The sequence below is a fragment of the Motacilla alba genome, chromosome 2 (genome assembly GCF_015832195.1).
Source record: "Motacilla alba alba isolate MOTALB_02 chromosome 2, Motacilla_alba_V1.0_pri, whole genome shotgun sequence".
Lineage (NCBI taxonomy): Eukaryota > Metazoa > Chordata > Aves > Passeriformes > Motacillidae > Motacilla > Motacilla alba.
The window spans coordinates 109746243-109759958 of record NC_052017.1 but is presented as its reverse complement, the minus strand read 5'-3'; the positions used below and the strand labels follow the sequence as shown (position 1 = coordinate 109759958).

Genomic DNA, 13716 nt, shown 5'->3' with positions numbered 1-13716 from the left:
AAGTACTTTTTATCAAGTATTTTTTTACATTTTAATCAACATAAGTTACTTAAAATAAATGCAACACACTTAAAAATAGCTAGGAGCAACATAACTGCAGCGTGTCAACCTCCGGAAGAGTGGCAGTGGATAAAGCCAAGGCCCGCCCTTGCAGGAGATGCTATGCTGTCAAACAAGACTCTTCTCACCACAATCCAGCAGAGCCACAATTTGCTACATATCAGTGAAAACATATGGTGGGCAGCAGAAATGACCACACTGCTCAAGCTAAGCATCCTACAAGTTTACCATTGGCTCCAAAGAAATGCCACAGCATTATCAAGGTAGAAAATGTGTGTATTCAAATGTAAGGTGCATTTAATTTCTCATGTCTACTAATTACACAACGTCAAAATGCTGTGACACTCTCTCCAGCTTACATCATGACATTTTGCCCAAGAGGCCATCAGTCAGCTTTTGCCAATACATTAATTCACAGTTTTGCTTATACCTTGAAAAAGAGAACCATCAAGAGCACCAGTTTTGTGGAAAACATTATTTTGATTATTTCTGTAGCCCATGATAGTTATTCCAGAATATGCTCAGAACACTGGTAGATTAGTGGCCCTCAAATATTCATGTTTTGCATGCAATTAGAAACAAAAAATATTAGTGACTTCTACTCCATCTATATTGAAAGCTTATAAAAAGAAACTTACTACTCCTCTCTGATCTAGTAATGTACAGATGAAGTAATTGGAGAAGAAAGTTAAGACACTTGTATCTGGTTACATATTAAGTTTTCCAAGAAGTCCTTCCACACTTCCAGTTTCCCCCAAGTGTGAAAGGATCTCCTGAAAAGTACTTTTAAGGTTCATCCCCCTCTCTCCAACTCCTCACAGTTCTGCTTTACCATCCCACCAGCCATAAACCCAGAGTTAGGTAAACAGCATAAGGAGAGAGGTATTTATCATGCTGACCAGTGTCCTTGCCACATCCATGCTACACACCCTGCATTGCTGTGATCACTTTTTACTACACTGCATTTGACTTCAGTAGAAGACTATGAAAGATTTCACCCAGACATCTGTAAGCTGATACAGACCTGTCCTCAGAATTATTGTACCAACGTGAACACCTGTGTTCAAGAGCAAACAAACTTTTATAGCACCTGATCTCATGGAGGGACATCCACTGTCACTCACAAGGCCTCTGCTGAACAGAGTAACTCATGAGCAATCCTGTGCACGTACATAGAAGGAAACTGTGATACAGTAGAAACCAAAAATTATAGCAGGATTTTTGGGTGTATCAAAAAGTCATGACTAAGCCACAGCAATTGTGCAATAAAGCACAGCATATCTTTTATTTGTCTACTTGAGAAGTTAATATTGGTATGACTGACAAACAGCAGCACAATTACAACAGCCACATTAACCTCAGTGTTGTGGCCAGGTGGTGCAAATTAGCCCTCAAAGTCATCAGTCTTGAAAGCATAACTACCTTATGACAGAGAACAACCTCTCCAGTTTTGGGGATGCTTTTTTAAGGCTGCTTTTTCTCCATTTGACTTAATGATAGAGGATTACTAAGCTATAGAGAACAAAACTCCAATCAAAAATGGCAGAGAAAATACAGATCTTTGAAAGGACAGCAATACTCCATTCTCTGACAGAGAAATAGTAGGTGTAGAAAAGGAATCAAGGTAGTAAAGCAGACCCCATGACTTACCTTTCCTTGCTGTCTCAAAGGTTCATTTAGAGGAGTATCTCCAGTACAGGAACCTTTAAGAAGCCTTGACATGGTAGGATTAGTAGTATTTAGTAGTTTTAAGATAAAAATATAGTAGTTTTAAGATAAAAGGTTAGTAGTTTTAAGATAAAAACCAATTAAATGAAACTGCCTGCTGTCATAGACTGGTAGAAAAGAACTTCCCTTTGATAACCTCCCTTTATAAACCTCATCATGGGTGTGGCTAAATGACTAGCTCCACCTCTCATCCTATTTAGAAACCCTACAAAAAAAAAAAAAAAAAAACAACAAAAAAACCCACCAAAAACCAAAAAAAACTTCTCTGAAGCAATATAATAATTTTATCAACTACTCATTTGCTGTTCTGGCTTGGATTTTTTTTTTCTTAAGTAGGTAACTAGTTGACAGTTTCACAAGCTATGGGGAAAATGTAGTCAAAATTAAATTTGTCTCCCATATTTACACTTCCTGCAACGTGGTCTGCAAACATGTGGTGGGCGAGCTTGCTCAGTCTGCCTTTTAAAAGCAGTATTGTAACAACCTGAGGGAAGTCTCTCAGCTTTGAGTGTTTACTGGTATTACAGATGCATATATTGAAAAGCAGCATATCTATGAACTTGCAGCAATTTCCAATTGCATCACCTCAAGACAAGCCTCCACCACCAGTGAAGGCTCTTGTTTTCATCACTTACAGAATGAAGATGATGCAACATCAAAGCCTTTTGCATGACTCATGAAATCACACATGCCTTCACTACAGAGGGACCACCAATAAAATTTAGAATCTGTTCTTTTGTCCTCCAAGTACTCTATATTTTAAGATCCCTCAACTTTCTTTCCTCTCAAGGCCTAATTTAAGAGGATGGGGTGATGGATTAGGATGTTGCCACTAAGGCAATGTTGCTACTAAGGAGTTTTGTATTGCCTTGGTGTGTAATACAAACACATCTAGGTGGCTGCACTCTAGTTTCTTAATTTTTTGTACTATTCCAACTGATAGTTTTTTGTTTTCATGGGTACAAGTATGAGGAACTATAAACATAGGGCTTAAATTTGGGGTTTATTTTTCACTGAATCCTTGAGGTTATCCTGGCACTCCTGAAGGAGGCTGGGTGTCAAATTAGAGCTCTTGAGGTGTTTGGCAGGAATTCAACTATGCTTCTATCATCTGGATTTGCTTTCAATGGAGCGATTAGGAAATTATGTTCTTGTTAACAAGATCTGTGCAAGTAATGACTATTATACCCAACATTTCCTGTATTTAAGCTGAAGTGATTGTTCCATCTTGATACAAAGAGCAGAGGTATTTTCTTGAGAATAACTGACTTGGGCCAAATCTTAACTTTAAAGAGTATTACAAGAAGAAGGTTCATCCCTTTTCACAGTGCCAGGCCACTTCTGTCCGAAAATACTAACTGGTCTTTAAAAAATATATAACCATGTGAAACATTTACTTCAATATTAGACACTCCCAGATGTCAGATGAAGAAAGAAAGCCGCCTTTATTGCAACAAGAAATGTTGCATAATAAACCACAGCATTCACTTTTAACTGCTTTTGTACTGCTGCAGGCAGGATAAGGCATCTTTGACTTTAAAATCCATATTTAAAGTACAGAGATCTCTATGTCTCTTGCTGTGGCTGGAAGTCTGTAATCTCATGTTCTACTATACGTGAATAAAAAAATTCTGCAGCATTCTCCAAGGCTAATAAAACAGTTTCACTCTTTACCGAAAGTCTGATGATTCTGAGGAAATGATAAGTTTTGAGTGAGTTCACAAATTAAACATACCATGCAAGAGAAAAGAAAGCAGTTCAATTGAAATGCAGAGTTGTGAGAAAGTGAGACAAGCTCATTTTCCTTCCTACCTGTGAGGTACTCACTCTGGGCCAGCTTCCTCTCTTTCCACTTCAGCAATGACTGACTAAACAGTCAATTCTGACATTCTTGGCTGAGTTATCACTTCTTTTGAATTATGTTCCCAGACAAAATGAGGAAATCCACAGGTGTGGGTGAAAGAAGGAGGAATATCACAGGAGACGTGATAGAAGTACCAGCATGTCATGCTCAGTGCTGTTCACACCGTACAGATGCAACTCCACGTTGGAACCATGCTCTGTTTAGAAATACAGCACTGGGAAGATACCAGAGATGATGCTTTAATTTTCAAAGGATTTGCTGTTTCTGCTGGTAATACCTATATCCCAGTACTGAAACATGAAGCAGTGAAATGGAGTATAGTCTCATCTGTAGCAGCTAGCAAAATCAGGAGATAAAATACTCAGTGCCTGGGATTCATTCCTAATAATCACCATGCATGGAAAAAAAAAAGCAAAGTCCAAAGTCTTATTTTCTGAGTATGACCAACAGCTCTTACAAAGACGATGGCACATCTGCACTGCCTGCCAGAACAACTTTATCACTGTCCTTATGGCAAACACAGCATCCTGCAGCTGCAAGTGTGATCACACTTCTTGCCATTATAACCAGAGGAAATTGCTAAAACTTAGTTGGCCAGATTTTAGCAGCCAAAAGTGGGAGAGGTGATGCACACCTGATGTGGGAGATGCTTGCACACCTGCAAGCAAGGGGCTGGTGGGTTGGTTTTTACTGGGGAGGCACTTCAGCAGTACCTGTACTGATAATGTCACTTGCTGTTGCCAGCTGCTTCCAGGCATGCAAAGGCCAGCCATAAAAACACATTTGCTTTCCTGAGCAAGAACAGTTACAAGACCTCCTCTAAATCTGCCTGTACCTAGCAAGGAAGCAATGTTTTGAAGTACAGAATGAATCTGCCTGCTCACATTTCACATTCAGGGGAAAACTTACGACGTCCTGATTTGTTTCATAGTTCCCTCCCTCTTTGTGGTCCCCCTGGATCAAAAGCTCTTGGTTTAATAAAGCAGCATGTTCAAACTCTGAATGCAGAGGCTGCTTCTCATTCCCCTTGGTCAAGCACAGCATTTTCTGGCTCTGCTGCACAGCTGGGCTGAGGCTAACCTGTGGTACCCCTTTCCTGCTGAACCCAGGGCCAGGCTGGGAAACAAGAGAGTTGTCAAACTGCAACCAAGGCTCTGCCTGGCAAAAGGTGGGGTTCAGGTGCACAGCAGCCAGAATGGGGAGTCCCTGTGCCACAATCAGTCAGTGTGTTTGCTCTTGGTCCAAGACTAGTGGTCCAAGACCACCCAGGGATGGGGGCTTGGAACAAGCTAACCTTTACTGGTGCTTTCACCCCAAATCTATGGTCTCTTCTATGTTACTGCAAAAAATGGGGGATCCTTTCAGGGAAATGGGGGATCCTTTCAGGCAAAGGCCAGAGGAAGTTAAAAAGCAAACTGACAGAATAGAATCACTGCCAATTTTGTGGTGAAGTCAGGATGCAGCTCAGGGGAAGAGACACATCACAGATAAAGAATGTGAAAAATCTCACAAGACCATCTTGAAAGATGAGAAAGAAAGGGGCACTCCATAGGAGCAGCCTGAGAGCAGCAGTGCGTGGATGCAGGGTTCTTTCCAGGCACAAAACCAACTACCCTGAAGTGGCTCGAAGCCCAGATCTTTTGTTTTCTTAACAAAGTTTTTTTGTCATCATCTGGAATTATTTAATCTGCACTTCAAAGGTCTTCCAAGAGACAGCCTACCTAGAGCTGCTGTTCAAAACTTCACCAAATGCAGTTTTCCTGTGACATTTCCCAGACTGGTTTCAGCTGCACCTCACAACACCTTCTTCTACAGAAATGTATATTCCTAGAAAATTTCTGGGGCTTGCTAATGAGACATAAAGTTGTTCACAACCAATTATAAATACCTAGTCTCTTTTACCTCTAAATTTACTGCTTCCTTTTGATATTATTTCCCATTATTATGATTGACACCAAAATTCATGAGGGAATTAAAGGGTTAATGGAGTTGAAAGGAGCAGCACTGACTATAAAAAGCTACTGCAATTAATAATGTCCGAGAACTTGAGCTGCAAGAAAAAGATGCAAAAGCTTGCAGAAAAGAACCAAATAAACAGCTTTAAATGTTAGTCTGTTTATGTTGCACACTTTATTTGTGTTGGTGGATTTAAATACCCAATTGTTTGGCAATCCTTTAGCTCTATAGCAGACTTGCAGACTGACCTGTTGAAGTAGAACAGGGCTGAATGAGTGGGATATCCTACCCTGACTACATACAACTCCAGGGAAACCCCAAAGCACATGATACTGGAGAGCGTCAAATGCCAAGGAAACTCTTTGCCCTGTTGGTGCAGCCTGGTAGTTGGAATTTAAGCAGTGATAAGTGATAAGGCAGGAGCTCTCTGCCGCCTCTGTGATTAGCTTAATTACAAACAGAAGTCCCCTGTTCTCCTTGTGTGTGGATCTATTAATACTATGTGCTCATGCCATCTGCCAAGGAGCCATTTCCAACTTTACAAAGCGTAGCAGACAATACTTGCAGGTGCTTGGAAATGTGTTTATTTGGCCATTAAATCCACAAGACTTAAACACTGCCAAACAATATTTGCATTTGCAGGTACTCCTGCAAGACAGTGTCTTCTGAACTTCTATCAGACATGAAGAATTCCAGACTCTGATGGAAATCCAGAGAGGTCTTCATCTATTGCTTCCATTTTGCTTCCAAGTCTGTGTTTTTGTGTCTGGCTTGCAAATATTCTTGGATTCAGAACTGTAAGGGATGCCACATTCCCAACAGAGACAAGTCATGAGATCCAAGGTCAGTTTCAAGTGCCATATTGCAAAGAAGCTTCCAGAATGCATGTTCCTACTTAGTCTGAATATAGTGACACCAAAGAAAACACATTGTTTTCCTTGGATAAAATGTAACACACTTGCAGTGTCATTCAAACTCTGAAGAGATTGTTACTACTCTGTATTCAACCCAGGATTAATTGAGGCATAAAATGATTACCAGATCAGAGCCTATTTTAATAAACCTCTCTATAAGGAGCAGCCTGAGAAGATATTCAGCCGTTTCACATTGCATGTCGTACAAACTAACGATGCAGAGAGATGAGAGAAACATTTCCCTTGTGGACTTTATGATTCTATCAAGATTTACTAGATTAAAATAACTTAGGTGTCTGAAGAATATAGCTGATAGACCTGTATTATTACACCCTTCTCACTTGTCAAATTTATGCAGGATTTGTATTTTCTGACAACTTGATAAATTTGTGTGTTTTGGCATTGGTAATTGGACCAACCTTAAAGTTTGCATTTATGTGTATGGTAGATTATCCAGTGTTAGGACCCTACTAATTTTATCATTTAAGGAAAAGAGTAAACTCGAATAAGTGGTGTACTCAATATCAGAAATTGCTCTGCTGAAGAAATGCTACTGGCTTCTTCCCAGAAGGGGGAAAAGTAACATGGTGAGCCATTCTCAGAAGAGACCAGGTTAAACATTAAGCTCCTACTAAGAGAACCATTCCTGAACTTTAAATAGGACAAATTTGACATCTGGGGCTTTTAAAGGCTCAGGGTAATGAAGTTGGTTGACTGTAAAACTCTTCAGCACAAAGAAGAGTTTCTGGGACTGAGGCATTCAACCAAGATCATCAGGCTCTCCCCCCAAATTTTGTCATGTTTTCATCTTCTCTACTACATGTCCTCCTCCTCCTCCTCATTACCATTGAGCATCTTTTTGGACCACTGTGAAGAACTGTCCCCTCTTTAGGGCAGCAGTTGCTGATCATATTTGAGCATACTTGCCCCTTCTGAAGCCACTCTCTTGCTAGAGGGGCTCTGTTAGCAGGATTGTTTTCCTTGGGTCCTTTTAAAACACTTTTTGTTCATGGTCATAATAAAAATAGCACAGGGCAGCCCTGCTGCTGACACTGGGCACTGCTCCCAGAACAGGACTGTGCCTTAATCCTGTCTGCCCTGCGACTGCGCGCTGGGGTTGCGCTCCAGCTCTTCGGGGACAAACACAACATGAAACTGTTCTGAGATCAAATTAAATAATGATATGATAAATGCTTTCCCTGACACCTTTCCTAGAACATTCTTGGTTTTGGGATCTTTTCCCGGCAATTCAGGTTTTGCATTCTCCTCTCCCTGCTGCTGAACGCTGCCAAGCACCCTTTCTTGTCATCGGACTTCCCAAAGGCAGAAGACAAGTCCCTGCTTCTTCCTTACAGTCCTTATAGTCGGTGAAATGTCTTTTCAATCCCCTTGAAAACAACACCTTGCCTGAGCTCTTTCCCCACCTTTCCTGCAGGCAGACAAACCACCAGTTTCTCTTGCTGCCCTGAGAGCACCCATTGCTCTGCCAGAATGAAGTCTTCAGGTTCACTGCTCCTGGAGACACACGTAGTGGAGGTTGTCAGCAGAGAGGATCTGCATGATCCACGTGACAAAAGCCATACAGGGAATTGCCCACATCCCCTCACCTTTCCATCAGTGACAAATCAAGCCCCACTGAAACTGCAAGGATTTCACATCAGCAGTTGTGGCTTTGCTCAGAGGAGCTGGGCCAAAACACTGACTTTTATATACACACATGTGTACCTGTACCTGGAGTAAAATAAACAGTATACGTAAAGGTGCTGAAAGGCTCAGGATCTCACTTAAACTTCACCCAACATCACCACGTGTGCCATCATGACAAAGCTGTTTTTTGGGCCCCCAGTGACTCAGAGCAATGCTGTCAACATGCTCCCGCTGGGACTCTCTGCATCAGCTGCAGTTCCCCTCCCATGCTTCATGCCAACATCTGCCCAGCCCAACTCGGTCTGACACAACCACTTGCAGTTTTTAACATGATATAGTATCACTCTCCAGAGCTGCCCGAGGGGAAAATGCATTCCACTCACCTAATTGCATTAGTCTAATGTTTCTCCCTCTTTTGGAATTAAGCTATTAAAAAAACCCCAACTTGACTGTATTAAGGTTTCAATGTTGCAAGGCTTGAGGGAAAAACTATCATGATACAAGCTATTGTAAGGTAAATTCGAACTGCATGTTTCAGCCAAAGTTTTAGTAATTTTGAAAGCCCCCAGAATTATTAATTTTCCTTGTTTGGGTAGGACGGCATTCTTTTTCTTCTTAGCAGCTGGTGCTGTGCTCTGTTTCTTGGATTTAGTATGAGAATCATGTTGATAACACAGGGATGTGTTGGCTATTCCTAAGTAGTGCTTACCCTAAGCCAAGGACTTTTCCATGTCTCTTACTCTACAAGTGAGGAGCCACACAAGTATACAGGAGGTGCATAGCAAGGACAGCATATTTAATATTAGTGGTACGCTGTTATTATTACTATATTCTGTTTCAAACCTTAAATTGTTCTTAACCATAAGGCTTAGTGTTTCTTTCCAATCCACTGCAGGGGCAGGGAGCGAGCTGCTGCATGGTATTGCCTGCTGGAGTTAAACCACAACAATAAATTATTGTGGTTATCCATTTGGGAGGGTGGGTGTGGTGTGGTGGAGGGGATATAATTTGGTTTTTAACTCCTCCTAATGTTTCCCTGGCATTTGGAAGAATGTTCAAAAATAATACAGAAAAATGCCAGATAGCCAGATGACAAATAGTTGAGAATACCTGGACTTGTAGGAGCTGAAAGAAACCTGATTTGAGAGCTCTGTCATCAGAGAGGGGCCTTACATTTAGAATATCAGTAAAACTAAGAGAGGCCATTGCAAACATCATCATAAGGCTGAAATAACTGTCCCAGCCCAAGACTACCAGTCAGTATCATCAATGCATGGGTTATTTCCAATGCACTTTAGACAGATTTTATGTGATCTCAAGTGAGTGATGCCTGCTGTCCCTGTGGACAGGAAGCTTCCCCTGCCTGAGAAGCAATAGTAATGACACAAGAGACCTTTTTGCTTCTCAGAGGAAGGATCATGCTATAGGAGGACTTAACCTTCAAGAATCACAGAATCACAAAATTACAGGAGGGGCAAGGCTGGAAAACCACCACAGTGGCCATCTGGTCCAAGCTCCCTGCTCAAGCAGGGTCATCCTAAAGCACATGGCACAGTATCGCATCCAATTCTTAAGTCAGTCTCTCAGTGAGGGAGACACCACAACCTGTCTGGGCAACCTGTCCCAGTGCAGTCACTGTTCAGGTGGAGCTTCCTGTGGATTCCTTTGTGCCCATTGCCTCTTGTCCTATTGCTTGGCATACCAAGAAGAGCCTGGCCCCATCCTCTTGACACTCTTCCACCAGATACTTAAAGACACTGATGAGGTCCCCTCTCAGTCATCTCTTGTCAAGGCTGAACAGGCCCAGCTCCCTCAGCCTGACCTCATCAGAGGGATGCTCCAGTCCCTTAATCATCTTCATACCCCTCTGCTGGACCAACTCCAGGAGCTCCAGGTACCCAAACAGATACCTGGCAAGTGGCTAAATGCCAAAAGTTTTAAATAAGGAGAAAATACCACTGAATGACCAAATCTGACCACCAGGCATTCTGATACAGCCTGACAGGAAAATTGGCCAAGTTACACCATCCTCCCTCCCATGGCACATCTCACAAAGTGAGGTCATAGAAAAGTATCCATATTTTCCTGTCTTTGCAATATCTCCAAAAGGCATAGGTGTCTCATACACACCAAGCCTGCAAGACATTGACTGCCCCATCTGCTGCTGTCCCTGACCTTTTCCTTTCTTAATAAGCTGATCTTTTTTCCTTAGGAAACTGAAGTACCTCATGGATTTTGTAGGCTAAGTTTGAGGCAGACTGAAAGAAACCATACTTCCCTTCAGGAAAAGTCAAATTTATCCATTGCTAATCATTTCTGAAGCCCTTGGTTGAATCGAAATAGATTTTATAGCATCTTAGTCAACTTGCCCTACTAGGGACAGTAGGAAACTTCACTATTGCAGCAGTACCATAAATCTTGAGTGATTTTGGAAAGATGGAGTTTCCTGTAACTCAAACCTTCACCCCCAGGGTAAGGCAGTAGGTGAGTTAAGGGGTCATAACCCTCCCGTCCTCGACTTTGGGGATGATTTTCACTGCAAGGGCTTCACCAACAAGAAGCCATTCAATCTCAGCAGTGGTTGCTGACAAACCCCGTGTGAGACAAAGACAGTTTGTGCTCTTTGTATTTTCTCACTCATTGGGCAAAGCCCCACCCTGCACATCCAGTTGTGTGAGTAAAGACATAAACAAGGATTAAAGCAGGGGGTCTCTCTACCTTAGAGAAAGAGTAAGTGTGTGTATGTTGAGGATTTGGAGAGCATTCAGCTCGTGACTTGGGCATCCTGACATGACAGTGAGTACAGCTGCTCATACAGCTAGTGAATAATAAATACCTCAACATGCCGTTGAGATGATACTTCTAAATACTTAGCTCTTCACTGAAGCAGTCAGAAGCCTGACTAAATTCACCCTGCAATAGTGTTTCTGTAGAAGTCTTTACATGGTTCATTTGACTTCTAAAAGAGATTGTCTTTTGTAGAGCAAGCGTAACTTACCAAAATAACCTTTGAGCTGCACAAGGCTTTGTTTGAAATACTATTCTGCTATTCCACTTCTCAAATGTCATCTCAGTCTCAGTGTTTATCTTCTCTTAAAACACAGCAAAATTGTCAGAGTATTTATTATAATCTTTACAGCTTTAGATTTCTTGCTACGTTATCAGCTATGAGTTATTAGCCTCAATTCATTTGCTACACACTTTGGGGCCACACATAAAAAGCAACTATCCCTTTGGGAAGCAAGTACAAAAAGGACTATAACTCACTAGCCACAGAAAACACCAGAGGGTTGTTCATTTGAATTATCAGAAAAAGCTATTTAAGATGGAAAAAATAGTAGTAATTGGTTGGGGGGGATGACTTTTTTTTTTTTTTTTTTTTTTTTTTTTTTTGCACAGACTCACTCACTAGTGCCACTGCTGCAAGGGAAGCTTGTAGCATCAGGTAATGTTTCTATCCACCCCTAGTGCTGCATCCTTCCTCGCAGGAGCTGTCACCCTTGGTCAGTGGATGCAGCATGCTGAATCATCAGGCTTTTAAGTGCTTTCCCTGGAATGGGATTTATTTATTACAAAGCTTTCCTACCATGCAGCACACTGAAGGAAAGCTCCGTTACCAGGAGCTCTTTTGGATGCTTGCAGCTCAGCAGGACATGCAAGTTGGTTATATATCGAAGGATTTTAAATTCATGAACACAGCTCACCACAGAGCCAGCCAACAACTCTCCTGCTTCCCAACTATTCACAGCAACAAAACAAACACACAAACACGCTTCTTGCTCCTTCAGCCCGCTAAATACTAATTAGTCTCGAAGTGATGCAACTCAGCATAATACTCCTGGGATTTTTCCGCCTTCAGTGCCACAGGATAGCGGACTCGGTTCGAATCAGGAGGTTGTTTCAGCGCCGTCAAAGCGCTGAAATTTCACTTCCTTTTAGTTTTTTGTTGTTGATGTTGTGGGTTTTTTTTTTTTTTTTGGGGGGGGGGGGTTGGTTTGTTTATTTTTTTTTAAGAGCAGGGAGCAGTAAGCTCTTCTCTGCTTTCCCAAAGTACTTTCGGCCCCACAGGCAGCGGGTGAATCAGAGCGCCGGCCATCACCGCCCCCCGCCCCGAGCTGCCCACGGGTGAAGGGATGGCTCCCGTCCCGTTCCCCGCGGGGCCAGCCGCTCGCCCGGGGCTCACGAAGCCGCCCCCGCCCCGCCAGAGCCCCCCGGGCGCGGGGCTCCTCCCGCGGGGCGCGCCCGCCGCTCCCGGCGCCAGCGTGGCACAGCCCCGGCTCCCGGCTCACCTGCTCCGCTCCGCTCCCCGCCGGCAGCAGCCGCCTCTTTTCCTTTCTCCCGCCCGCCCCGCTGACAGCCCGGCTCTGCCCGCCCGCCCCTCTGCGCTCCGCCCCGCGCGGGAGGCGCCGCGGGACCCGGGACAGAGAGCGCCCTTCCCTGCCCCGCCGACAGCATCCCGCCCCGGCGGGACCGACTGCACCGACCCGCGCCTGGATGCAGCTACTATTGCTGCTATTAATATTATTTCTTTGGTGTTGGTTTTATTTACTTAATATTTCTAGATTATAACTTTTCTTTTCTTTTCTTTCCTTTTCTTTTTCTTTTCTCTTTTCTTTTCTTTTCTTTTCTTTTCTTTTCTTTTCTTTTCTTTTCTTTTCTTTTCTTTTCTTTTCTTTTCTTTTCTTTTCTTTTCTTTTCTTTTCTTTTCTTTTCTTTTCTTTTCTTTTCTTTTCTTTTCTTTTCTTTTCTTTTCTTTTCTTTTCTTTTCTTTTCTTTTCTTTTCGTGCAAGCTGAAGCTGCGGCTGGCGGTGGTTCCCAGAGGAGCGCAGCCCGGCACCGTGCAGCCCCCGCGGCTTCCACCCAGCCGCCGGTCCTGGAGCGCCCGTCGGACGGCGCTGGGCTGGGGAGCATCTCCAGCATCGCGCCTCTTGGCCGGCTGAATCCCCACGACTCGGCTCTGAGGCCGGTCGGACCCGCCGGAGGGGCAGAGCTCAAGAGCTGATTTCCACAGGCTCTCCTAAAATCACTCCCTGCGGCAAAACCGTCCCACCTGCTCTCGGAAACGGAGCTAGCCAGGGAAGCTGTCAGACCTATCTTTAGTTCTTTGCTCCGCAGATGGACTGTTAGTCATGCTCTGCCCACGTGGAGTCTAGTGGTTTGCGCTGTTAAGCTCTGTGTCGTGCAGCCATGAATGCTGAGGGGAGGTGATCTCTGTGTAGGATGGTTTTTCATATTTTTGTAAGGGTAGCTATCAATTAAGACTTGGAGAAAAAGAGAAATAGTGCAGAGTCTTCCTGCCCTTGCAATGACCCCTGGTATTTCCCCAAGGAGTTATGTTAGGGCACATCATTTACATGAAGACAAAATTTAAAATTGGGGGAAAGTCCCTCCCAACCCAAGCTGTTTTATGATTATGCATGTCAGAGGAAACTGCGCCATTCCCTTCTGAACAGCTCTGTGTGAAGAAGCAGGGCTGGCATTCACCTTCTTCTCCAATGTTTATGGGACTTCTCCTGCTGCAGAGTTTGAAGGACCCCATGTCCCTAG

General features: G+C 43.2%; 1 protein-coding gene across 3 annotated transcripts in view; it reads right to left on the bottom strand.

Moving 5' to 3' along the window:
• Positions 1–12474, bottom strand: part of MAPRE2 (microtubule associated protein RP/EB family member 2) — a 99357-nt gene extending 86883 nt beyond the window's left edge. Inside the window, exon 1 of one of the 3 annotated variants that reach the window (XM_038162920.1) lies at positions 12459–12474. Coding sequence is in view for 2 of the 3 variants with exons in the window: in XM_038162882.1 (XP_038018810.1) it covers positions 1711–1782 (72 nt within the window). In the remaining variant the exon portion in view is untranslated. Of the gene's footprint in view, positions 1–1710; positions 1889–12458 lie in introns of those variants that run through there. The other 2 variants (XM_038162882.1, XM_038162901.1) reach the window with 2 other exon arrangements.
• Positions 12475–13716: the final 1242 nt, after the last annotated feature.